Source organism: Enhydra lutris, unplaced genomic scaffold (assembly GCF_002288905.1).
Source record: "Enhydra lutris kenyoni isolate GAN:26980312 unplaced genomic scaffold, ASM228890v2 scaffoldscaffold9, whole genome shotgun sequence".
Taxonomy (NCBI): Eukaryota; Metazoa; Chordata; class Mammalia; order Carnivora; family Mustelidae; genus Enhydra; species Enhydra lutris.
In genome coordinates, this window is record NW_019154093.1 from 13701846 (window position 1) to 13721215 (window position 19370).

Consider the following 19370-nt stretch of genomic DNA (forward strand, 5'->3'; position numbering starts at 1 on the left):
ACTCCCCCCGACTGCGGAACTCTTCCTTGCGGGCACTGCAAGTGACCTTGGCCTGTGGACCTGTATATACCGCTGCCTCCCCCCCCCCCTCCACCTTTACTGTCTGCCCATGTCTTCCTGCGCTCCCAGCTGTGCCCGTCCGCCATTTCCCACTGTGGACACCATCCTCCGATGCTTTCTGTCTGTCCGCCCACTTGGGCTTAGTTCTCTGTGGTACTTCCCTCCTCAGCATCCGCTGCCACCACAGGGCGGCCTCCCGGACTTGGACATCTACTTGTATAACAAGCCTGGCGGACAGGGCACCGGCGGCAAAGGTACATGCAGGGCGCAGCCCCATGCCACTGCTGAGCGTGCGAGAGCGTCTTCCTGCCTCGAGGCTGGGGGGGCCTCACCCAGCCTGGCCACTCAGGGTGATCTGGAGGTCTCGGACCCGAGCCTTTCTCTGGATTTCTACCCAGGGGTCGCCTGCATCACTCTAGCCTTCGTGGATGAAGTGGGAAGCCCCATCTCACTGGCCTCTTGGCCCCCCTCCTCTCCGGGGCCCCTAGACCCACTGCAAGAGGAGGAATTTGAGCAACTGACCCAGGTCACTCGCTGCCCGCCTGTGCAGGATGGTTCTTCAGGTGGGTCAGCAGAGGGGGTGCTGAGTTAATGCTCTGGGAACCAGAGGCCCCCTCATGTCATCCCCGTTCTTTCCTCCAGCTCAGAATGGGGCCCCACGGCTTCGACTGGACGTGTGGGAGAAGGGGAACATCAGCATCGTGCAGCTGGAGGAGAAGCTCCGGGGAGCAGCCCGCCAGGCCCTGGCTGACGCTGTCATGGAGTTGCAGCTGCTGCCAGCCTCCCTGTGTGTTGAGGACGCGTCTCCAGGTACGCAGGCTCCAGAGAATGTGCCAGGCCCAGGCAAGACCGGGTCTCTGGTGAGCTTGCAAAGGTGGGGCTCTGGGAAGGCATCGCAGAGGCTCCCTCCAAAGTACACATTCAATACACAGTTGTCCTGTATCTTCTCTGCGTCAGCAAGGCGACATGCTAGCAGAAGGGTCCACACCCAGTTGGTCCCCCATTTCGAGAGGGATACTGCCCCAGGAACTCCCTTCACACAAACACGTAGCTCTCAGATGCGTACGCCACCATTGCCTGACAGGTGGAATAAGGGGCAAGTCACTGTCATACCTATTGCGGGGCTGGTCTGTCTGAAATAGGCACAGTGACAGGAGTCTGTAATGTCTGATGTCACAGGAAATCTCCAGAGCGGGTCATTGGAAACCAAGAGCCCTGCAGGCCGAGCTAGCACCTTTCCCCCTGGCCCTGGCCCTGGCCCTGGCGAGCCCGTGACTCCTCCCAGCAAAGCTGGCCGCCGTAGCTTCTGGGATATGCTGGTAATGAGAAGATGGGAAGAGGTGATGCAGTTGGCATCCGCCTTCTTGCCTGTCTCCTGACTCCCCTACTCCCCCCGTAGACCTTGCCCCGGACAGCCTGTCACATAAAGCGACTCTGTCCCATTAGGGTATGCAGCAGGCAGGGTCTCTCTGACACAGAGACCCTCAGCTGAGCACGTGCCTTCACTTCCCTTTTCTCATGGAGTGCCCACAGGAGAAGTGGGCTTGCACCAGTGAGGGTGCCAGGGCTCGGGAAAGCGGAGTGCTGCCTGAGGCTGGGCCTGCCCTGGGCCTCCAAGCCCTGCAGGCTCTCATTACTGGTTCACGATGCCCCTATCCTCCACACCATCCCCCTTCCCAGCAGCACTTCCTCATTCACTGCCTTGTCCCCAGAGTAAAACAGAATGTGGGGACTTGGGTTCCCCCAAAACAACCGATGACATCGTCCTGGATCGGCCAGAAGACACCCGGGGCCGGAGGCGTCACAAAACCGAAAGTGTTAGGACTCCAGGTGGCACTGAGCAGGCATCAGGCTCAGATTCTGGAGCTCAGAGACAAAGGTGTGTGTGTGTTGTGGTGTTGCGTCATTGGGTGGGGGGTGAACTCACAGGTAAGTGTTGGGTTTGTGTAAGCACACACATGTCACGTGTGGAGGTGAGGCTCACACCCCCTGTGTCTTCAGACGCAGGACCACACAGCTAGAAGAGGGTGAGGTAGGAACCCTGCAGCCTGTGTTTGCTCGCGTGACTCAGCACTGGATGGAGTTTATGGTTCAGATCGGTGAGACCCCCAGCCCCTCCTCACCTGTACTCAACCCCATGGCCTAGTCCCCAACCTACAGCCCCACCGTGACCTCTCTCCCCCGGTTCCAGGTTGTGCCTCAGTGTCCAGGAGCTCCACCCACATGGTGTCCCGATTCCTCCTTCCGTCTGTCCTCTCTGAGTTCACGACTCTGGTCATCTCCATGGCCGGAGATACCAGCGTCCGTATCTTTGAGCAGCATTTGTGAGTTTGGGTCTGCTGGAGGCTAAGCTCAGCTAGGCCTGGGAGGTGATAGCGAGGGAATGGGGCTGTACATGGATGGTCTGCTTTCTGTCCCTCCCTTCCTCCCTCCAGGGGTTCAGAGCCAGAGATCTTCAGTCCTTGCTCCCTTGGTCAGCTGTGCCCAACGCCGCGCCCAGCGATGGAGCGGCACCTGCTGCTTCTGGGAAGGAACTTCTTGCAATGGAGGAGACCAACCCAGCAGGGTGAGGGCATGGCCCAGAGGGAGTGAGTTCAGAGTTCTGGGGAGCAGGGTGGGCTCACGGGGATCTGCGTCTGGACCTCAACTGAGCATTCCTCCCATAGCTGCCAAAGCTGTGCAGCGCTTTGAGCCAGGAGGCGACGGGAGCTGTGGGCGAAGCGCTCCCCGGCAGAGGTTCTTGCTGCTAGAGGTCGTGGACAAGAAGGTAGATGGGGGGCCAGGGGCTGGGTGGGAGGAGGAGTTCAGTGATGTCACTGACCCTGACCCCTGACTTCCAGCTACAGCTGCTGACCTACAACTGGGCTCCAGACCTGGGAGCGGCCTTGGGCCGGGCACTGGTTCGCCTCGTGCAGTGGCAGAACTCACGTGCCCACCTCATCTTCTGCCTCCTCAGCCAGAAGCTGGGGCTTTTCCATCATTGTGGCCAGTTGGACTTCCCAGTGCGGGACGAAAAGGTGCCTGTTGCTCGGGCTCCCTCCTCTAGTTCTGATTCCTAAGGGATTAGTTGAAGGAAGTGCCAGCCAGGAAGCAGGGGAGAGGGACAGACTGAGGGCAGAGATAGTGGGGAGGGAACATCTGAGAGAGGAGGCCATTGGGTGGGAGAGAGGGTCTGAAGGCAAAGGCCATGAACCCATTGTGACACTCCCATCTCTCTCAGGAGCCAAACCCATTCCTCCTGCCAACCATGGAAGCAGAGACCCTCATCCGGAGTGCAAGCCCCCCGCTGAGCCGCGAACAGGGCCGGCTGAGTGCCTCCTCTCGGGGTGGGGGCTCCCTTCCCCTCGACACATTCCCCTTCGATGAGGCCCTGAGGGATATCACTGCTGCCCGCCCCAGCTCCTCTCTCGGCCCTGTGCCCAGACCCCCTGATCCCGTCACCTACCATGGACAACAGTTCTTGGAGATCAAGATGGTGGAGCGCAGAGGTGAGGGCCCTGGGCCAGGCGAGGGCAGTCTGTGGAGTGTGGGAGGAGAGGAGTGACAGCTCCTGGGAGCCATTACTAATGCCTGTACCCAGCAGAGCTGGAGCGCCAGATGAAGATGGAGAACCTGTTCGTGACATGGCAGCAGCGTTCTGCCCCAGCCAGCATGCCCATCAGTGTGAGTGGCTCGAACCTGTGTCCTCCCTGAGCATCCTGGGACCCCATCCCTGGCCACCATTCCCATGCTCACCACCTCATCTCCCCCAGGCTGCAGAGCTAGAGACCCTGAAGCAGTCGTCCCGCCTGGTACATTACTGTGCAACGGCCCTGCTCTTCGACCCAGCTGCCTGGCTACATGGGCCCCCCGATACCTCTGGGCCCCCCGAGGGCCAGGTGAGGTTCCAGATTCCTGGGTCTCTCCCACGGGACCTCCGTCCACCCCCGTGGTGTGGTTGACTGAGGCTAGAGCCTGCCTTAATCTCCATTCCCCCAGCGGCGCCATCGCCCCGAGTCTGGGGCTGGGAGCCGGGAGGCCCCCACCAGCTGCGAGTCTTCAGATGCGCCCCCGCCAGGGGCCCGGGAGGAGCCGTGGCTGAAGGAGCTGAGCCTGGCCTTCCTGCAGCAGTACGTGCAGTATCTGCAGAGCATGGGCTTCGTGCTAGTCCCGCTGCGGCCCCCCTCCCCGGCCCGCAGGTGAGCACCCCTTACCCTCCCCCTCTGCTGCTGTGGGCACGGCCCCAAACACCCTTGCTGTTTTCGCCCCATCTCCCTCTGAGCCCCGTGGGCCTTGTTGCACGTCCCTCCGCCCGGGCCAAGCATACCCACAAGGGTCAGGGTCGCCTTCCCACGGGCCCCAGGCACGGCCTGTAAAACTCCCAGCCGCCCAAGTGTGCACACGGCTGTGCACACGTATGGCTTACACACTGATGGGCTGTGTACCTCCATGCCCTGGATCTGGGCCTTAAGGATTCCTGGCCTGGTCACCACAGGGGCCTCTCCAGGTATCTCGTGTGGTTTGTGGCCCAGGAAGCCCTGTCCTTGCTGAGTTAGCCTCTCTCACCAGGGACCCCTGCGCCAGGCCCACCTGCGTCACTGTCCTCCCGCCCATTCTGGGACAGTTGTGACAGGTGTCAGTGTTGGGAAGCAGGCAGCTCATCTCTCGCCACCTTGCAGCTCCATGGAGCACAGTGACGCAGCCATGGCCACTCTTCCTGTCCTGTGTCAAATCTCAGATTCCCGTTTCTGTGGCCCCTGCTTTATGTTGTTCTCAACATCTGAGCCTCCAGAGTCTGTGTTCCAGCCCCTCCCCGGTGGCTATGGGAACCTCCCTCTTTGTGTTGCACACAGTTACTTTTGAGTACGAGTTGTACTTCCTTAGTTGGACACCACCTGGCCCAGAGAGCCAATTCCAACTCCTGAGCGTTTCTGAAACCAGCTTTCCAGCTCCCAGGCCGCCTGCCCTCTCCTGGGCATTAGGAAGAGAGGACAGGCCTGCTCCTTTGGGACCCCACCCCTCTCATTTCTGGGCATCAGGGCCTGAGAAGGAACTCTACTTGCTTCCCAGTGGGTCCCCCTAAAGGAGCATCTCTGAGAGACTTCAGTTTCCATACTTTCCATTCCAAGAGTTTGAAGCTCTTCCCAAAAGTCTGGGTTCCTTTTTAAAACAAAAGACAGTAGGGGCACCCAGGTGGCTCAGTCACTTGGGTGTCCAGCTCTTGATCTCAGCTCAGGTTTTGATCTTCAGATCATGAGTTCAAGCCCCACACTCGGTATGGAGCCTACTTTTAAAAAAATAAGTTTTTTTTAAAAGACACTGGGATGAAAAATATGTTTCCAGAGCCAAATTTACAGTCAGGCCTTCGTCTCTCACCAATCTCACCAATCACTGTCAAAGTCTTGTTCCAATTTCCTTGAGGACCAAATGAGACATTTCTTTTCTCCAGAGGCTTTCACACACGCCACCTCACCGTCCAACCCGATTGCCAACAAGCACTCTGGTGGTTTATAGCTCCTGATGTAATGAGTGCATCCTACTGGCCCTTGCTCTTTTCCTGGTTCACAGTACCTTTCCTGCTTCTCTTCTCCCCTTACCACTGAGTTGAGTAGGCCTATGGGACCCTGAAACAGTCCCAGCAGCCTCTTGTGCCCTAACCTGTCCCCTCTCCTCTCACCGGTGGAAAGGGGCCTGCTCTCCACCCCCTCCGTAGAGCACTCCTCCAGCTTCCCCTTAGAGCAGTAGCTGCCGTGGAGCCCTGCTGCCCCACGGTGTACACCTGAACTCCAGTCCCAGCCACTTCCCCAACACGGTTCCCCAAGCAGGTCCTTTCCCTCTCCAGTCCCGTTTCCACTCCTGCAGGTCGCTTGCCCGTGAAAGTGATTGTGGGGCTGCTGGCCAGACCACTTCCTCCGCTGGCCTGCCTCATCCTCTTCCCCCCTCTTTTCTGCAGCACCAGCCGGCTACGGGCCATGGCCATCCTTGGAACGGAAGGTCGAGGCTCCTTCTCCTGCCCTAAAACCAAGACTGATGGGAGCCCCAAGGTAGTGCATCGTTGTGTACCTTCCCCGGCAGTATAATTAGCGGTGCCCCAGCCCCAGGTGTCACTGAGCCGGAATCACTGACCCAAATCCTTATCTCGGGAACAAAACGAGAGGCACAAAGAAGGCACAGGCTCTCACACGACATGCCTGGTGACCGAAGGAGCTGAACTAAAGTCTAGAGGGCTTCAGTTCCCTGACCTCACTCAATCCTGACTCATTCTCAGCAGTCCTGGGAGCGCCCTGCCCCGAGGCAGACAGACAGGAACATAAATAACCACCAAATGCCAGGGGTACGCTGGTACCCAAAGGACTCCCCTGCTGGTTCGAGGCTGGTGAATCCCCAACCCTTGTCCCTGAACCCTAGTGTCTCTCCTTTCTTTAGAGCACCGGCTCTCCAGTCACCACCTACCACCTGCAGCGCGCACTGCCCGGGGGCATCATCCTCATGGAGCTGGCTTTTCAGGTGAGCAGGAGGAACAGTGAGTGGGGAGAGCTGGACCCACCTGGCTCTTACCCTCCTGATCTCATCTTCACCTTCTCTCCAGGGCTGTTACTTCTGTGTCAAACAGTTTGCCCTAGAATGTTCCCGGATCCCCATGGGGCAAGCTGTCAACTCTCAGGTATGTGGTGAGGACGGAGAAATACGAGGTCTCAGGCATAGTACGTCCCCAGTGCGCCGTGGCCAATAAGAGGATGGGTTAGTCTGGGCCAGTGGGGATCTAGTGCTGTGGGGTGGCCAAGTCATGGCCATTCCGGCATTATGACTGGGTCATCCACCCCTCAGCCTCGCTCTGTCAGTGGGCCAGACCATATTCCACGACAGCGCTGGAGGCAGAAGGCAGTCCAGCGCAGTGGCTGCTCTGGTCCCGTGGTCACTGTGGGACTGACAGGAGCCCAGTACCATGGTCAGTTCATAACCATAGATGGCCAGTGAGGACCTTTGAACATAGTGGGTAATCTGACACATGGGGACGTCAGTGCCGCGGGCAGTCCTGGCCTGATCTAGAGCTGGAGATAGCCAGGCTTTGTCAGGATCGCCACTAACACTTAAAATGAGGACCAGAGCTCCCAGCCACACACACAGCGTACCCCTGGCATTAGGTGGTTATTTATATTCCTGTCTGTCTGCCTCGGGGCAGGGCCAGGCTCCCAGGACTGCTGAGAATGAGTCAGGATTGAGTGAGGTCAGGGACCTAAAGCCCTCTAGACTTGAGTTAGTTCAGCTCCTTCGGTCACCAGGCATGTCGCGTGAGAACCTGTGCCTTCTTTGCACCTCTCATTTTGTTCCCGAGATAAGGATCTGACTGGGCCTAGTCTGCCTGACTCCTTATACCTGGATAGCTCACATCCAGCCCATGGATGGTTGCCTTTAACTTGAGTGTGGACACCTAGAAAGCCATCACGGGATAAGATGACCCAGAAAAGCATGGTGACCTTACGTTCAGAAACCTGCCTGGGCCAGAGTGCTCCAAAGGAGCTCTGGACAGGCAGGTACACTTTCTCACTTTGCTGTCGTGCTGGCGGAAATGACCCAGCCCCGTGACTCTCTAGAGCTCCTTGAAGTCCTTGTGGCTTCCTGCCCTGATCTCCATCTAGCTAGCCTCTCTCTGCCCCTCCTTGTGTAATCGCCGGCCCTGTGTACGTACCTAAATTGCTGCACTGTTGCTGTTGTTGCCAAGTGCACAGTGTGCAGGCTCAGCAGAGAGGAGAGCTTTTCTCTGCCTGTACACCTAAGGGGACCTGCATGCATGCAGGTTAAGTGCGTGCCCCCTGCAACGTGCTAGTCAGTGGCAGGACTGGGGCTGAAATCTAGTTCTGTGGCCGGGAGCCCTCAGCTAACATGCCATCATGCACCATTGCCGACAGTGACGTCATCGATGTCCCTGAGCCTGAATTACATCCCCCCGGCCTTCCTCTCTTCCTCTTCCCTCCTTCACAGTCATCCCGAGCCCTTTCCACCCTAGTGCTTATGATCGTCATAATCTATGGGCCATTCCGTTTACCTCATGTTCTCTAACTTTATGAAGACCTCTACTTCGTATGAGGATAAGGGAGCTTATATGTCTCACACGAGACATTGAGACTCAGCCAAGACCACACAGCTACTCTGACCCCTAGGCCATAGTTTCTTTGACAGCCAGTTCTTTCCTTTCCTAATAACTCCTGCACCCAGTGCTTCCGTGGGCCTGGGCCTGTAGAACCTGCCAGCCCGGCACCACGGGTCCAGCAGCCGACACACTCTCAGTGATGGTGGCTTCCATCAGGAGAAGCACCAGCTCCGTGTCTCCACCTTCCTTTCTTCCTCCATCCATGGTTCATTCATTCATTCACAGATCAGTTAAAGGAGGCCCACCCTGGCCTAGCCTTGGCAGGGTGTCCCAGAGGATGCTTTACGAACGAGTAGGAGCTAGCCAGATTTGGGAAGCAGGGGGAACAGCATTCCAGGTAGACAGAACAAGCAGGTACAAAAGTGTGAAGAGAACATCCAGTGTCCTGGGAAGAGCAGGTAGTTGAATGGGAAGGTCAAGCTGGAGACATGGGAGGAACCAGGAGAGACTTCCCAACAGTGCATTCCACGCCTAGCCTCCCCTGGCCACCTGCACAAAACTGGCACTTGGCTAGATTCTGCATAACATTGTCTTCTAACGTCCTACATCCTCCTGTCTGTGGCCTAACGTTGGCCCTCCTGTCTGCCCGCCGCTAGAACGTACAGTCCTTGAGGGCCAGGTCCGCCCCCTCCCAGTGTATCCCTAGCACCTCGAAAAGTATCTGGTGGGCACTAAGCAAGTATGTTTTGCATCAGTGATTTGGGCCAGACTTTAGCGGACTCGGGTAGAGTCAAAAGGCCCATCTGTCAAAACGGTTGTAGTATTCCGGTGTGAAAAAGGGAGTACGCAGAGGGGGGCTTCCTGCGGAGGGGGCTTCCCAGAGAAGAGGGAGACAAATGGGAATGTGCCAAGCGGCCTGCCAGGTCCTGACCCGTGCCCCGCCCCCCTCCCCAGCTGTCCATGCTGTTCACGGAGGAGTGCGACAAGGTTCGTGACCTGATGCACGTGCACTCGTTCAGCTATGATTTCCACCTGCGCCTCGTGCACCAGCACGTGCTGGGCACCCACCTGGTGCTGCGGCACGGCTACCACCTGACCACCTTCCTGCGGCACTTCCTGGCTCACCACCCCGACGGGCCCCACTTTGGCCGCAATCACATTTACCAAGGTCGGTGCCAGAGGACAGGCCAGTGAATCAGAGCTAGACCCCTTGGGGTCTCCAGACCTGGACCGATGGGACCACTTCCTGGGGCCAGACCTCCACCTCTCCTGTCCCATCCTATCCCATATTGTTAATCACCTCATGTCACTTGGACGATATCCCTGTGTCTCTGGTTTCTTTCTTTCTTTGAAGTTCTTCATGGTGTTTCCCATCAAAGTTTAGATTCTGAGCCACATTGGGCCCACCTCTGTGTTCCCCAGGACCTTAGGAGCCCCCCCCGAATAACAGCCAGTCTGCCTGTCAATAAGAACCTTAGGGATGTCTGTCTCCCCGTCCCACCTGTTCAGTATGTCTGTCTCAGGCTCAGCGTCTCCTATAACTCACCTCTCAGGGACACTGGAGCTGTCCACACCACTCATTGCTGCCCACCAGCTGTACAACTACGTAGCTGACCACGCTAGCTCCTACCACATGAAGCCCTTGCGGATGGCCCGGCCAGGAGGCCCAGAGCATAACGAATATGCCCTGGTATCGGCGTGGAACAGGTGAACTTGGGTGTGTGGGGGGCACCAGCATGTGCTCTGGCGGAGCTGAGGTCAGGGCTCCCCGCCACCCCGGGGGCAGTAGGGAGACGTGTTTTCTCGAGCCAGAAGGATGGGCGTGGCTTCATTAGAACCTCAGGGCCTGCGTCTTCCCCACCCCCACCATACAGCTCTGGCTCCTACCTGGACTCCGAGGGACTTTGTCACCAGGACGACTTCGATGTGTCTCTGCTGGTGTGTCATTGTGCCGCACCCTTTGAAGAGCAAGGAGAAGCCGAGCGGCACGTTCTGCGGTGAGCAGATCCCCTACCTCAAATGTGCTCATGGCCCAGCCTTCCCAGTACCCTTGCTCTCTCTGTGTCCCACTCTCATCACCACATTCCTACCCCATCCCCACCCCAGGCTGCAGTTCTTCGTGGTGCTCACCAGCCAACGAGAGCTCTTCCCCAGACTCACTGCAGACATGCGCCGGTTCCGGAAGCCGCCCCGACTGCCCCCTGAGCCGGAAGCTCCTGGGAGCTCGGCTGGTAGCCCTGGGGAGGCCTCGGGGCTTGGTCTGGCCCCTGGACCGGCTCCCCTGTTCCCCCCACTGGCTGCAGAGGTTGGGGTGGCACGGGCACGGCTGGCTCAGCTGGTCCGGCTGGCTGGAGGCCACTGCCGTCGGGACACGCTCTGGAAGCGCCTCTTCTTGCTGGAGCCTCCGGGGCCTGACCGGCTACGGCTTGGGGGGCGCCTGGCTCTGGCGGAGCTGGAGGAGCTCCTAGAAGCAGTCCATGCCAAATCCATTGGAGACATTGACCCCCAGCTGGTAAGCAGCCATGCGTTCTAGATGGGGCCTGTTTGGATACTAGGGGTTCTGGCAGCAGCCGGGGTGGAGGGTGCATAGCTCTCAGGTGGCTCTCAGACAGCAGATGCAGCCCCATGGACCTTCCCCTAGGACTGCTTCCTGTCTATGACGGTCTCCTGGTACCAGAGCCTGATCAAAGTTCTCTTAAGCCGTTTTCCTCAGAGCTGTCGTCATTTCCAGAGCCCAGACTTGGGAACTCAATACCTGGTAAGTCTCTCTGAGACTCCTCTGAAGGGGGAGACGTAGCTGAAGGCCTTATCAGAGAGATGACATGTCCCTGAAGGAGCCCCAACCTAGCTGGGTCTGCTTTGGCGGGAGGCCTAGTTGGAACAGGATCCACGTGAAATCCTTCAAGCCCTGAGCACCAAGCCTGGACGTAGGATTTGTGAGAGCAATCTGGAGCTCTGACCTTAAAAGCTCACAAAAACACATTCTGGCTAGAGATCCTGAGGGCCAAGCTCTGGAACCTCATCAGCCTTAGGGGCTGACTCCCAAGAAGGACCTCTGGGGCTTTAAAGCCTCGTCACCCAAAGCATGGTTGTCACACTGGCTGTGGTGGCAGCACCTGGGAGCTTGCCGGAATGCAGGCTCTCAGGCCCCAGCCCCGACCTGCTGACTGAGCAGGTCTAGCCTAATCCCCAGGGGCACAGGAGAGGCTAAAAGCACTACCTGGGCCAGGTAGAGGGAAGAAGGCTCAGGTGTTGGCCGGACAGCATGGGGGGTTAAGAGACTGAAGACGTGAGCCTGATGAGAGCGGTGGTTGTGGGGAGGAGAGATTTGGAAGACTTCCAAAAAAGTAGGCGCTGGTCCAGGGGTCCCACAACAATGCTTGTGAGGAAGGTGAGTTTCAGGGTCTGAAGGGGCATTCCGGGACACTGAGTTGAGTTGGTAAGGCTGTGGTTGTTGGGGGCAGGGGTGAGCAGATGGGGGCTCTCCTGTGGATGGGGGGAGCGCTGAAGCAGGAGTGGATTTGGGGGAAGGGTGATGAGTTGAGTCGGAGGTCCATGAGGCCCTCCCAGGACCACATTCTAGAAGGTTTATGGACGCTGGGGACCGGAGCCCAGGAGAGAAAGACCTGGGCAACAGCTACGTGAACAGGTGGTCACTGAAGCCTGGGAGTAGAAGGAATCACCTGGAAGAGATCACTGAGCTGAACAAAGGGACAGCCAGATATAGGGGGTTAGTCCGAGGGGAGGTCAGAGCGATGCAAGACCAAGGACAGGAGGCAAGGGGGAGTTGTGCCAAGGGTAGAGAACGCTCAGCGTGCCAGCTTTGTGCAGGGCCTCTAGACGAGCTCTGAAGCCTTCCAGTCAGGTGCCTCCCCCTCATTCTGAGGAGGCTGGTTGGGCTGACGGGGACCCAGCGAGGATGAGGACGGAGGTTCCGTTTAGAGACAAGGTTCTGGGGCCTGGAATGCAGGTGGGCTCAGGTGTGGTGATGGGAGCAGGCCTTCCTCAGACCGGCCCCACTTCCAGAATGCCCTCAAGGAAGGTGGATGCTGCCTCAGGTGACACAGACCTCATTCCCCGTGTCACTTTGGTCTTTCACTGCAGGTTGTGCTGAATCAGAAGTTCACAGACTGTTTTGTTCTGGTGTTTCTGGATTCCCACTTGGGAAAGACGGTAAGAATGGGTGAGGAGCTTTGTGTCAGCCTAGCGGGAGGCTTCCCCTAGAGCCTAGGGAAGTTGGGGAGCCCTACTCTCCGTGCCTGCCCTCCTTCCTCACCACCGCACCCCTCCCGTGTTCCCCACAGTCTCTGACAGTGGTTTTCCGAGAGCCCTTCCCAGTACAGCCCCAGGACAGCGAGAGCCCCCCTGCCCAGCTGGTGTCCACCTACCACCACCTCGAGTCCGTCATCAACACAGCTTGCTTCACCCTCTGGACCCGCCTCCTCTGAGGACCAGACCACTGAATGGCACCATTCCTTGGACCATGGGGGTCCAGAAGCTTGCCCACTTGAAGCAGGACTGACCAGCCCTTCTGGGTCCAGACTGAAGGGGACACCAGAAGCTTTGTGACTAGGTCTCGGGTCTGCGGCCCCGGCCTCACAGTGAGAGCTGCCCTCCTGAGCACTTGCCACTTTTGACTGGCCAAGCTTCAGAGGGGTAGCCCAACTCCCTGAGGTGCCCATCTCCTCTCAGTCCCCTGGGCCCTTCCAGGAAGGGACTCCACCTTCCTGCTCACCTGGTGGAGTCCCAGGAATTCACAGCAGTTGGCAAGCGCTCACCCAAGAGCTCCTCTGCCTGAACGCCGCCTCCAAGGCCCCAATGGCCGGCAGCCACCCCGCCCTGCTTTGAGCCCTCTGGTCTTCATTTCCCACTTGAACATCATTGCTGGACGTTACCACTGAGATACGTCACCTTGGTTCCAATGCCTGCTCTGCCTCTGAAGCCCCTGTGACCACAGGCAAGTCCCTCAGCTCTCAGACCTGTGGTCTGTGGTGTGTAAATGAAGAGGTGGACTCCGAAACCCCCGTGTGCGCAGGAGACTGGAGCACTTGAGCGTGAGCCGGACGTCCCTTCTCTTCCCTTCTCACCAGGCGGGAAGCAGCCCCGGGAGAGCGAGGGGTTAGACACTGTGTGTCCTCCCACTGCCCAATAACACACACATGGGACAATGTTCGGCAGGTGGTCTTTAATGCAGGAGATGCAGGCCGCCCTGGGCCCTGTCCCCCAGAGGCACGGGGGGGGGGGGTGCAGGGCGGGGCCTTCACTGGCCAGCCTGAGGGTGGCCCCGCCTGTCCCAGTATGCACGAAGCCAACTCAAGCCCTCTGCTGTGTCTCCTGAGGAGAGAGGGAGGCGGTGGCATCTCGGCCCATGAGGAGAAGAGCAGCCATGTCCAATACCTGTCAGTCCAGAGCTCCCTTACCTCAGGGCCCGGCCTGGAGCCCCGGCGCCCCCTCACCTTGAGGCCGGTACTCGCAGCCCACAAAGCCCTCGTAGCCTTCATCCTCCAGCAGTTGGAACAGATAGGGGAAGTTCAGCTCGCCGGGGCTGTCAGGCTCCCCCCGGCCTGGGACCTGTGCCACCTGCACATGCCCTAGACAGATGGCGGCAGGTGGGGGCCTCAGGCTCCACCTGAGGCCTGAGGGGCGGAAGCGAGGGGGGGTGGGGGTTGAAGGGGTGGGAGCACAGCAGACAAGAAGGAGCAAAAAGACCCTTCTCACCAACGAGGGGCAGGAACTCCCGTATATTCCCTGTCAGGTTCCCGTCCATGATCTGCCAGTGGAATAGGTCCTGGGTAGAGAACAGTAGTCAGAGACCCTGCACACCCCCCTGCTCTCACCCCATTCTCCCCAGATGTGGGGAACACTGGGCCTTCCGAGAAGCATTTCCTTTCTTCCACTTACCATCTGTAACTGGAGGTTGGGTCTTCCGACCTTCTGTAAGATGGCTGCCGCTGGGAGAGAAACGGGGGAGGTGGCCGTGAAACCCAAGGAGAGCGCAAGATTCAGAGGGGACTGGGGGAGGCACAAGGCTGCGGTCCTACCCTGCTGGGGGGTGTCCAGGAAGTACTGGGGGTCGGTGATGCGGGTGTTGATGGGCTCCAGCAGTCCCACGAGGCTCTCCTAGCACCACGGCGGACCCGTGAACAGAGCTCTGCTCCAGTTTCGTGCCCCCTCCACCAGTGACTGGTGAAGCCCGTCCCCGTTCCCTCTGAGCTGGGCTAGTGCCCGGCCTCCTGCCTCATTTGCTCTCTCAACTCTGTCTGTCCTTGGTCTCACCTGAGCCAAAACTCCAGCTGCGTGCCTCAGGTTCTCCAGAAAAACGGTCTCCATTTCACTCCTGACTGCTGCTCGGTCAGCTCCCTGGGGCACTCGGCCAGCCATCAGGTGAATCCTGGGGGGAGGTGGCACTGGAGGAGGCTGGGGAGGCCATCCTGACAGCAGCAGGGCCTCATTCCTGTGGCTCCTTGAGCGCCTCTCCAGCTGTCCTCCCTACCCCCCTACCCCCCACCACCACCCCCCACTGGCTGGGTTGTCACCTGCCCTCCTGTGGCAGCCTGAGGCCAAGCCGTTTCCCAGGTACCATCCTCCCGCCTGAGAGGCCTCTCATTTAGCGCTCCAGTGGCCCCTCTCTTCAGGGCAATAAGCATTCGGGTCAGCCTCATTCTCTAGCAGGTATTTTGACCCTTCACTTAAGTATCCCGTGCAGCTCGTCTCCACTCCTTGCAGCTGTTCCTTAGATCCTTCCCATCTGCGCTCTGCCCCCACCACTCACCAGTCATGACCCCCGTTGCCGTTTATTTGATCCGCCTGGCTCTGCCTCTTCCACCTCCTCCTGCCATCACCTGATCTCTCTTGGCCACACCCAACCTCAAAGGGCCCCATCTCCAGCCTCAGGAACTCTGCTGAGCGCCCCAAGCCTTCTCTTGTCTCTGGTGAGTGCACCCTTGCCTCCCGTGCTCCCTACATCAGGCAAACGCGTGTTCATTTATTCGAGCCCCAGTTCAACATCACTACCTGTAAGAAGCTTCCTCTGATCCCAGACAGTTGCCATAAACTGACCCTCCAATGGATCACTCCCTGTGTTTACTTTCCTATCTCCCTGGTCAGAGCTCCTGGCACAGGATCCCTGCATGAAAGTGTGGCAAACACAATGACACAGGACGAATAAAATACAAAAGGCAATTGACAAAGGACCGGGGCTGGCAGAGTGAAGGGCCAGTGCGCGGACTTCTGAACCTCTCCAACCTGGCGTTGCGTTCTCCCAGACCCCAGACGTGGGGCAGGGGCTTGAAGGAGACCGGGCAAGGTGGGGAGGAGGTGGAGGAGAGGGTAGGATACCTGGGACAGCCCAGAGCCTTGGCGTACAGCACTGCCTGTTCCAGCCCCTCTCGGAAGGCCGCTTGCCTCCCAGGAACGGCCCCCAGCCCCATTTCCCCTTTCTCCCGGTCTCCTGCGGAGAGAACAGGCCTCAGACCCGGCTCGCGTTCCCGGGCCTCCCGGAACCCCCCGCTGCGACCCCGCGGCGCACCAGGGGGCGTGTTGATCAGCACCAGCCGCAGCCCCGCTTCCCGCGCCGCGCGCGCCAGTGCCTCGGGCGGCTCCGCGTACGGCCAGGCCACCTCGGCGGCCTCGAAGCCCGAGCTGCCGGCCGCCCGGAGCCGCGCGGGGAGCCCGGGGAGCTCGGGGAACAGCCACGACACGTTGGCCGAGAAACGGAGCGGAGCCATGACGGACCGGGCACATGCGCGCAGGGCAGAGTCCAGGACCGGCCGGAAGGCGGAAGCAGGCGGGGCGCGGCGGCGCAGACCTGACCTGGCCGGGCGGGAAATCGCCGATCCGGGGGAGGGCGCTGCGGGGCCAGGCTGGGCCCGGCTCGGGAGGGCGCCCCTGGGGAACCAGATCCGAGGTGCGGCGCGCTGGCGCCGCGAGCCGAGCCACGGGCCCTCTGTGCCAGCCTTTTTTGGTTAGAAAAGCATGGTAGGGTGAAGACCGAGGACGGCCCAGAAAAGTGACATTTTCGAGACTGGAGAAAGGGAAATGCGCGGAGAGGCGACAGAACCAAGCGAGAGGAGCTCGGCCCGGGGGGTCGGCGGGAGAGAATACCCCCTCCCCGCCCCCCACGCCCCCCCCCGCCACCTCCTACCGCGGGAGGGTAGACGGGGCGGGAGGGGGGGCGTGTTGCGGGGGATAGTTGGGAGCCCCAGGGGCTGAGAGCCCAGAGAGAAGGGCAAGAGAGAGCTGGCCCGTCCCGAGAACCCAGTTAAAAGTGAGGAATGTGAACTTTAACAAATAACTTAGTATTTCCCCCATTATAAAAATAGTATCTGTTCGTTATGCAACGTTTGAAAGCTACAAGACGAAATCAAGAACATTTAAATCACCAGTCATCGCACCACTAACCGCTAACTTTCCCTTACGGATGAAAAAACAAACATAAGCAATTTTTTTTTTACCCCTTAGAGAATTCTGATCATACTGTACATGCAGTTTTATGGTCTGCTTTTTCATTTAATATTATTTCGTTAACATTTCCCCGTGTTCAATATCCTTCAAAGTCATTGCATTCGCTCCTCATTGTGCCATGCCCGCAGCCCAGAGTTTATCCCACTGCTCTGTTGATGGTCATTAGAGTTTTTCAGCATTCGTGTGTGCTTGTGTTGTGAAAGCACTTGAATCCACCTCTTGGCTCCATCTCTGAACTTTTTTCTGAGGTTCCTTTGAAATGTCCATTACAGTACTTGCCAGCCCTAAGTCCTTTATAAAGAGAACTGGCCCCACCCCTGGTCTCCGCACTGAGCGGCTGTGGGTGAGGATATTCCCTCTTCCCCCAGCTGATTGGGCCACAGGAGGACATCTGATCCAAGGGCCCCGGAAGCCTCCACGGGCTGAAGACTCATTAGCTGCCTAGTTTGGATCTGGCCAATCAGATTCTGTTTCTCAAAGTCCAAACCTGGAAGTACTGAGAAAGTCAACTAAGAGGTAGTCTTGCCAAAAAAATGATTGTGGCTATAGAAACCAAGTAAGCAAGAGTCAGTTGGTGAAGGAACGCTAGCGCAGGCAGGGGAGTAACCAAGCACCAGAGTAGGAGGGGTAGAGATGGCACGTCGAGAAACTTCTAGGTGGAGTTTATCCAGCTGGTGAAACCAACAGACCTTGGGTCTGTGCACTTCCCAGGCTGGGATGTTTAGACCTTCCTGGGTTTCCGTTGTCTGTAGCCTCTTAATGTTTCTTTTCTTTTCTTTTTCTTTTTTTTTTTTTTAAGATTTTATTTATTTATTTGACAGACAGAGATCACAAGCAGGCAGAGAGAGAGAGGGAGAAGCAGGCTTCCTGCTGAGCAGAGAGCCCAATGTGGGGCTCGATCTGGGGACCCTGGGATCAGACCTGAGCCGAAGGCAGAGGCTTTAACCCACTGAGCCACCCAGGTGCACCTGTAGCCTCTTAATGTTTCTTGAGAGAATCAGAATGAGTTTATTTCTCCTCAATAACCCGAATGATTGGGAAGAATCCTAAGGCTGGAATTACATAGTCAGCAAATAGAAACATGTTTAAGGTCTTGGTGCTCTGCTAAACTGCTTTATATATATTATATATATATATTTTTTTTTTAAGATTTTATTTATTTATTTATTTATTTATTTATTTGACAGAGATCACAAGTAGGCAGAGAGGCAGCCAGAGAGAGAGGAGGAAGCAGGCTCCTGGCTGAGCAGGGAGCCTGACTCGGGGCTTGATCTCAGTACCCTGGGATCATGGGCTGAGCCGGAGGCAGAGGCTTCAATCCACTGAGCCAACCAGGCGCCCCCCTAAACTGCTTTTTAAAACCATTGCCAGTTTATACTCCGCCAGTATGTGGGTGGAAGTCCTCTTGGTCGGTTTTCTGTGCTAGCTTTGAGAGAAGGAAGCTCCAAGGGCTGCATTAGGAGCACCCAACTTCCACTCCCTGTCGCTGCGGACCTCTGTCCCCAGACAGGCTCCGCGCAGACACCTGGGGTCCAGGCCAGCATCAGAGTTCATCCAAGCGGCCAGCAAGTTCCATTGCTTAGTTCTGCCTCTAAGAACAGACTGCCACCAGCTAGTCCTGATCACCTGATTTCTTGCCCATTTGCAGCTGGTGTTATACTTGGAACTTGAACTTGTCCTGAAATGTGTTTCTTGGGTATAGTCCAATCAGGATGTGACCTCACTAAGTGTAACATTTTAATCAATTCCAACTTCAGCATGTTTGTAGTCCAATGTTGACCATGCAGAATAACATCTAAGGAAAGTATTTCCTTTTTTTTTTTTTTAAGATTTTATTTATTTGTCAGAGAGAGTGAGCACAAGCAGGGAGAGTGGCAGGCAGAGGGAGAAGCAGGTTCCCCGCAGAGGAAGGAGCCCAATGTGGGGACTTGATCCCTAAACCCTGGGATCACGACCTAAGCTGAAAGCAGACACTTAACCGACTGAGCCACCCAGGTATACTGAAAGTAATTCCTTTTTAAGACCTCACTGTAAATCTTGGAGTGTGTAAATTCCACTTAAGACTTTAAAAGCACCACCATCTGCTGGGGTCCACTCCCTTGTATGTATACCCTTTGGACAGCAGAGACAATGTATAAATATAAACTAGAGAGACATGACTCACTTTCCCCCTTAATTTTCTTCAACACCTTCACATATTACATCAAAGTAAATGCAAAAGGAGGACAATGCCCATGAAAATTATTCTCTTTTTTTAAAGATTTTATTTTTAAGTAATCTCTACACCCAATGTGGGGCTCGAACTCATGACTCCAAGATCAAAAGAGTTGCATACTCCACCAACTGAGCCAGCCAGGTGCCCTGAAAATTATTTTCTTTACTCACTGTTTGACTTTCTACCATATACCACTTTGCAACATAGGCATTACACTAAGTTATTATTATAAATCCTGATTCTTTAGGTGCTCCTGGGTGGCTCAGTTGTTAAGCATCTGCCTTCGGCTCAGGTCATGATCCCGGGGTCCTGGGATCGAGCCCAGCGGGAGGCCTGCTTCTCCCTCTCCCACTCCTGCTGCTTGTGTTCCCTCTCTCTTGTGTCTCTCTCTGTGTCAATTAAATAAGTAAAATCTTAAAAATAAATAAATCTTGATTGTTTACATTTAAATTTTAACCAAAGAATTTGGTATGACAATGAGTTAAAGTAACAATGACTTATAAATAGTTACATGGATGGTGGCTAAGACCTGAGTGTGGAGTTCAGAGTCTTGTTTGGTCA

General features: G+C 56.9%; 2 protein-coding genes across 4 annotated transcripts in view; one reads left to right on the forward strand and one right to left on the reverse strand.

The window, feature by feature from the left end:
- The window catches only part of LOC111143621 (SZT2, KICSTOR complex subunit), a gene marked incomplete at its 5' end in the record, with an annotated part of 48066 nt that extends 34765 nt beyond the window's left edge, over positions 1–13301 (forward strand). Inside the window, 24 exon segments of the mRNA XM_022497450.1 lie at positions 230–314; positions 459–623; positions 703–870; positions 1240–1379; positions 1773–1939; positions 2062–2159; positions 2252–2384; positions 2496–2626; positions 2727–2827; positions 2901–3077; positions 3281–3548; positions 3644–3723; positions 3813–3938; positions 4039–4238; positions 5993–6083; positions 6466–6546; positions 6629–6703; positions 9086–9299; positions 9685–9838; positions 10006–10128; positions 10238–10643; positions 10773–10889; positions 12236–12304; positions 12436–13301. Coding sequence (XP_022353158.1) covers positions 230–314; positions 459–623; positions 703–870; positions 1240–1379; positions 1773–1939; positions 2062–2159; positions 2252–2384; positions 2496–2626; positions 2727–2827; positions 2901–3077; positions 3281–3548; positions 3644–3723; positions 3813–3938; positions 4039–4238; positions 5993–6083; positions 6466–6546; positions 6629–6703; positions 9086–9299; positions 9685–9838; positions 10006–10128; positions 10238–10643; positions 10773–10889; positions 12236–12304; positions 12436–12579 — 3513 coding nt within the window.
- Positions 13298–16077, reverse strand: LOC111143623 (hydroxypyruvate isomerase (putative)). 3 transcript variants are annotated; one of them, XM_022497453.1, is made up of 8 exons: positions 15660–16073; positions 15470–15581; positions 14408–14522; positions 14173–14251; positions 14033–14082; positions 13850–13919; positions 13588–13722; positions 13298–13465 (listed from the first exon to the last, which is right to left on the reverse strand). In XM_022497453.1, exons 1-8 carry the CDS (start codon positions 15856–15858, stop codon positions 13392–13394), a joined length of 834 nt encoding a protein of 277 aa, XP_022353161.1. In that variant the 5' UTR covers positions 15859–16073; the 3' UTR covers positions 13298–13391. The 3 variants fall into 3 exon arrangements, with proteins under 3 accessions (XP_022353161.1, XP_022353159.1, XP_022353160.1); XM_022497451.1 differs by having other exon boundaries at positions 15470–16077; XM_022497452.1 differs by having other exon boundaries at positions 13412–13465; positions 13552–13722; positions 15470–16076.
- Between the last annotated feature and the right edge of the window lie 3293 nt (positions 16078–19370).